Source organism: Plasmodium fragile (genome assembly GCF_000956335.1).
Source record: "Plasmodium fragile strain nilgiri unplaced genomic scaffold supercont1.127, whole genome shotgun sequence".
NCBI lineage: Eukaryota > Apicomplexa > Aconoidasida > Haemosporida > Plasmodiidae > Plasmodium > Plasmodium fragile.
In genome coordinates, this window is record NW_012192707.1 from 11,186 (window position 1) to 17,460 (window position 6,275).

At 48.6% G+C, this 6,275-nt stretch overlaps 3 protein-coding genes across 3 annotated transcripts; 1 reads left to right on the forward strand and 2 right to left on the reverse strand.

Annotated features, from left to right (window-relative positions):
* Nucleotides 1-62: 62 nt before the first annotated feature.
* AK88_05404 (uncharacterized protein) lies at nt 63-1,687 on the reverse strand (the record flags this gene model as incomplete). Its single annotated transcript, XM_012483006.1, has 3 exons — nt 63-95; nt 203-843; nt 1,126-1,687. 3 exons carry the CDS (start codon nt 1,685-1,687, stop codon nt 63-65), a joined length of 1,236 nt encoding a protein of 411 aa, XP_012338429.1.
* A 231-nt stretch (nt 1,688-1,918) lies between these two features.
* On the reverse strand, nt 1,919-2,496 carry AK88_05405 (uncharacterized protein; the record flags this gene model as incomplete). Its single annotated transcript, XM_012483007.1, has 2 exons — nt 1,919-2,158; nt 2,413-2,496. The coding sequence occupies 2 exons, from the start codon at nt 2,494-2,496 to the stop codon at nt 1,919-1,921; spliced, it is 324 nt and encodes a 107-aa protein (XP_012338430.1).
* Nucleotides 2,497-3,384: 888 nt separating this feature from the next.
* On the forward strand, nt 3,385-6,030 carry AK88_05406 (uncharacterized protein; the record flags this gene model as incomplete). Its single annotated transcript, XM_012483008.1, has 4 exons — nt 3,385-3,483; nt 3,748-4,827; nt 5,000-5,747; nt 5,918-6,030. 4 exons carry the CDS (start codon nt 3,385-3,387, stop codon nt 6,028-6,030), a joined length of 2,040 nt encoding a protein of 679 aa, XP_012338431.1.
* Nucleotides 6,031-6,275: the final 245 nt, after the last annotated feature.

Here is a 6,275-nt window from a genome sequence, read left to right on the forward strand (position 1 = left end):
CTAAAAGTTATTATCCTTTTTTTGTTTTCTTGTGGAGTAACTTCCGCATAGTGTACAGTTGGTTAGAGTTGCTTTTGGGAACATACAAGTAAGGCCTGTGGCAGGAAAAGGCGAAGGACAATGGTTGTTGTTCCATTTTTCCACTCGGTTATATTTGTGCGTGCGTGGTGTGTGTGTGTGCGCGCCTTGTGGCTGTACTTACTTTCCAAAGGGAATAACCCAGAAGGGCCACGATGACGGAAGTGAGAAAAAACAGGATGGGAGTAGTGGCGGTAAGGACGGTGTCGGTTAGGTCGGGCGATGCCGGACCACCATCAGTCGAAGGCACATTCTGTGGGTGTACAGTATGGGGCACCTGTGGAGGGCCTGGTCCGTAATTTCCTCCTAAGTCACCTGCTGCTTTTGGAGGATCTGTGCCTAATCCAAAATCATTACGTCCAGTTGTGTTATTAGAACCGAGGCCTTGATCGGTAGTAGCACTAGGAGGGGAGGCAGGACTTGAGGAAGCAGGGTTTTGGTGACCAGTAGAACCAGGTCCTGAGGAGCCGGGACCAGAAGGGCCGGACTCACCAGCTTTACCTGCGGGACCAGGGGGACCAGGGGATCCCGCGGCTGCTCCACTGGAGGATGTTGTTGTGGTTGTGGTTGTTGTTGCTGGTTCTGGTTCTGGTTCTGGTGATGGTGCTTGTGTCGGTGATGATGGTACCGATTTTCCTGCTTCCTCCTGGCTCGGACTGGGCGGTCCGCTTGCATGGGCTTCACCTATAAACTCGAACACAGGAAAGAATATGGAAGAAACGGAAGTTATGTTTCGGATGGTGGACCACGGCGGCAACCGAAGGTCTGCACCACGGTGCGAACGGTGGTTGGCAGGTGGCACCACGGGAAAAGACTCTCTCTGTCTCCCACACACAACACACACACAACACACACACAGTGTGTGTGTCGACGTCTGTCGACGTCCGTCGACGTCTACAACCCGCGGCCGACCCATCGCCCTGCTCATTCGACGTTTGGTTTCTCTCTCTCCGTGTTGTCTCTCCCTCTCTCTCCGGAAAAGTTGTTCCGTGTTTGTTGTGTTTGTTTCTCTCTGTTTTTGTTCTGGTTATTCACTCAGGACACTACCTGGTCCCGAGTCCTTGGACTTGTTCTCACATTCTTTATTAGCCTCTGGGCTCGACACAAAAGAAAGGGTGGTGGTGGATGAGGCACCTGGGATGCCCTGGCCTGCATTCTTCGCCACATGAACTGCGGTTCTACCGGTACACTTACCTGTATGGTCAGTGTCCGTCCCTGCTGGTCCTGTTCCCGAGGTCGCCGGATCTTGTGGTGTTGATGGTCTCCTTGGTGGAGGAGGTGGTGGTGGCCCCGATGCTCCCGAAACCTTATCTGGTGCAGTTTTCGAAGAGGGGTCCTTCTCCCTCTTCACCTGCTCTTCCAATATATCCATTATGCTTTTAGTTCCTGCCGAATCGTGCATTTTGTTCTTTAATTCTTGCACTTTCTGCTGCAACTCTTGCCCCACGTCCTTCATTTCCTGCTGTATTCTCCCCCGTATGTGTTCCATTAATGTGTCCTCGTTTTCTCCTTTCCTACTTCCGCCTATGCTGACCTTACAGTCCCTGCGGAGTACTCCTACGTACCCATCATTCAATCTGCCCATATTCCGATCAAACCATCTTTGCATTATAGTCATCAAAGTTCTATCCTCCGGCCGTGCATGTGCGTCACCGCCTTTGGCTCTGTCGCGGTGCTCACATGTAAAATTATGCGTGCCCACGTCCTCATACTGCACGAAAGCCCCCGCAGCTGTAAATGCCTGTTTCCCACCAGGCGCTTCCACACATCCTCGCCCTACTATTCTCTTCATAAATATATTAACTAGAATACATCTCATATACAGGTCTATTTCCTTTGCTCATTGGTCCAAGTTTTCCGTGTTTGCAGTGCTCCCTATTAAAGAGATTCTATGCTTAAAGCATAGTGCTCTCAGTGCTAACTCGCATAGAGCTTGGTCCCTTTGGTTGAATGGCTCCCCGTCGACGTGGTCCTCGTGCCTGTTCGAACACAATGTCCCCAATAGTCCATGCTCGTCCTCCTGTTCCATATAGGCCTTAAACTTCGTCCATACGTCCTCAATATTACTCCAGAATGTGTCCTACGAATACAATATTTATTATGAATGTCCGCATAAAGGACATTCTTTCCCTTAATTTTCGCTTCTTATATAGTTGTACGTCCAACAACACACCCTGTCCTGTATATGTGTCATATTCCATATGCAGAAAGTATACTGAGCGACAGCATAGACATATATACCCCCCCGTGTCTTAGTCATCCCCACATTGACCCTAATACACATGAATAACATTATTTTGGTCTTCCCTCATTCTCCCCCATGCATGAACTTACATCAAATGTTTTGTCATCCGGCCGCACGCCTGTGTCTCGGGTCTCTATATAATCCTCCCATAGTACTTTCAAATACTTCCACATGGCTTCCTCCCTTGTGGTCCTTCTTATATAGGATGACACTCTGCTCGATACTTATTCAAAGTCCACATTAATTGAACATTATCTTTCGGAATCATATTCCTCTAACGGGAACTTCTACAGTTACATACTTAGAATATTCCGCCGTGTTCACTAAAATCCTTAATAACAATACCCCCCTTAACAACAAATACCAGTTTAACCACAAATACCCTCCTTAACAACAAATATCCTCTTCTACACTAATACAAGTGAATCACAATTCCCCGTCCTTCATCCCACACAATATGTGTGTTCCTTGCGCCGCCCCGCCTCTCGCTGCTCCCTCTATTGATCCTCACTCGGAGACAATCTCCTCCTTTCTTACACGCGGATACTACGTCGAATGCTTCTTACACTCGGTCGCATTACTCGGAGAGACAATCTCTCCTCCTTCTTACACTCGGCTACTTCGTCGAATCCGTCTTACTCGCACAATCCCGTTTAACCGGCCGCGTTTGCTCGGACAGACAATCTCTCCTCCTTCTTACACTCAGCCGTGTTTGCGCGGAGACCATCCTTGTACGGAGACGGCGTAACGGAGAGGCGTTGACGGAGAAGCGTTGACGGGAGAGGCGTTGACGGAGAGACGGGGTTACGGAGACGGGGTGACGGAGAAGAGCGTTGACGGAGCGGCGTGGACGGAGAGGCGTTGACGGAAGAGGCGTTGACGGGAGAGGCGTTGACGGTGAACGGGGTGACGGAAAAGTGTTGACGCAGAAGCGGTGATGGAGACGGGTGTGTGTATATTTTTTTTGTTGTTGTTGTTATTGAGCGGTGTGTAGTAGTAGTAGTAGTAGTAGTGGTAGTCGCGTACTTTTTTTTTTAAGAAGGGAATAAACTGTGTTCACTATGGGTAACGGCAACTATGAGAAGGACATAAGGGATTTTCTAGGAGCATGGAGTGATTATCTACAGAGAAGGGGTATAAACGACGGACAAGGATATTGGGTGAGTTCAATTGTACACAACATTCCGAATGATGAACAATGGTGCAGTTTGGAGAGCAATATATATACATGGGAGATTCGAACCTGTATGTGTGCGTAGACTACTTATATACATGTCGGCAACGTAAGGGAGGTATGCTGCGCACAGATACAGTACAAACTGAATGCATGCATCTGAAATGCAGTATGATTAAATGCACATGAATTTACGACAACATGGGCATAAAGAATATGCACACGCATACATGGATTCTTCCATCTACAGACACAATTAATGCGCGAGGTCAGCATTATCTTCCAGGAAGTAACAAGCACGATCACCCAACGCAGCGGCGAGAACGCCAGTATTTGTGGAAGTATATATACCGGAGCGCAGCCAAATATGTCCACATGCAAGAGCAGGTGTCATGAAATTGCGAACCTTATGCTCTACATAAAGGGATACAGTTACAGTAAGGGTACTTGGACAACCAGACGGGCGGATCACACAAGGCGCGCGCCGTTTACGGAATATTTACGGTGTACACTGGGCACTGAGGTTTTACTACAGCTGTATGGGCAAACTAGTGATCATAGGGAAATAATAGAGAAGGTTGAGCAACACATGCGGAACACGGATGCACCAGGGCACACGCACTATGCGCCAGGGGTATGTGAGGGAAGGGACTATGGGGAAGTCATATTCGGAGTAGGAGGTATTGGACCAGGCCTACAGCAGCGCATAAACGAATGGCAGCAGGGTTTGCCAGGAGGCAAAACAAGAAGTACACACGGCACAGGGCAGCAGTGTGCTTGGGCACACAGGGAGCGCGAGGACAGTGAACAGAAGTGCAATGAACAGTCGGTGCAGACACCACAAGACTCTGAGCTCATGAGAAGCATAAAATACTGGGCGCATACTACTATGTTTAGGCGCGTGACGCCGGTGTTAGACGACATGCAGAAGGAAGAAGCGTCCAAGAAGAAATGTGAACTAGAGAAGAAGATAAAGGAGGGAGTACAGAAAGTGAAGGAAAAAGTGAACCCCAAACGTGTCAAACCCGCCCCGGCCAAACCAGCACCACCACCCGTCGACGGAGGAAAGAAACCTGTCAAACCAGTAGCGCCGCAACCGGCATCAACAGCGGTGGCAACGACGGATGGGAAACCCACGACCACGGGACCGGGGGCAACGACGACGACATCTGTTGGTGGTGGTGGTAAGACTGGTAAGGCTGGTGGTGCGACTCCCGGAGGAGGCAAGGAGAAGGCACCGAAAGCGACAACCGCAACAGAAGATAATTGTGCTTGGAGGAGCGTAATGGATACAGGGCATAGCGGACTTCACGTGAAGGGTATTTATAGTGTAAGTTAAAGTAGGACGGCAGCGAACCATACAAAGAACGGGCAATTAAGTAGTGGCCGCAGAATTTATTCATGCAGTATACACATACATGCGGGTGTGCATGCTTACGACAGGTAGCATGAAGATGCAATGGGCACATGAGTATTTGTTCATTTCCACGTGCACCATATAGAGTGAACAACTGCAGGCATTGAAGACAGTGTTGCAGGAGTTTTCTGATTATATGGACAAGAATAAAGAGCACATGGATACGTGGGGTACAAACTGTGAAAATTACGGTTGGGATGATTTCCCACAGCAGCATGGTCACACAATAGGGCAAAGGGTGGCGGACGTAGTACGGTGCAGACTCATGACCCTTGCTTTGTTCTTCGCGAACCAGCATGGGCACGATGGAAACAGTGGGAAAGCACAGAACACGGATGACGATAAATTGTACGAAAGGTTCCGGTGTGAACTAGCAAATGTCTTTGGATACATGCTAAAAACTATGTATTGTAAAAAGCAAGGAACGTGGAAAAGAGGTGTAGAATATGCCTGGAAAACAGTGCAGCAAATGGGCAAAGACGAAAAAACTGGTGCAGTGACAATCTCGGGTCCCGTTATGGAAGGGCGGTGCACCGAATGCGGCTATGACATTGAGAAACGTGGAGTAAGAGTAGTAGATGGAGCCATGGTAAACTTGTTAATACATGAGGGGAACCTAATGGGCAGAATAGGACAGTTGGAAAACAGTACGGATTGTAGCGAAAAGTGGGAGGAGTATAAGTCGGGTCCGGGGAGGACTGATGGAGACGGAAACGTGGACTGGCAGAAAATCCCTGAAGTAACAACAACGGAAACGGAGATAATAGAGAAAACTAAGGAAGCAGTGACGCAAATAGCAACAGAAATTGACACAGAAATTGCAAAAAACAAAGGTAAAAATACGAAAGTAGTAAGAATATGGATCGTAATAATACGAATATACGGCCTCCACCGATACAGACACGTCCGCATATGGATGCCGCCGCCACCACCACAACACCACGCGCCCGCGGCGGAACAGCAAACGACGTCGCAGCTCCGTCGCTGTACCACTTCGGTTGAGCGTTGATTACGACGGACGCGGTAGCGGTAGCGGCAGCCACGAGTGTAGACTACGGCAGCAATAACAGCATCGGTAGCGGTAGCGGTAGCGGCGACGACGAGTGTGGACCGTAGAATGTACGGAATTTGTGGATATACGGGGATTATATGTGCATAGTTTGTTTACAGAACATTTGAGAGCCGGACGAAAAAGATGCAGGGTATATACGTTGTTCCCATGACAAACGCTGTCATAGTACGTAATGTCATACAGGACGATAATGTTGCCACAATGGATGCTGTCGCAACGAACGATAGTGTTGTCGTGGATATAATTAAAACTTTGAAGACATTTCTGACGTTCATCACAAATTGTTTGA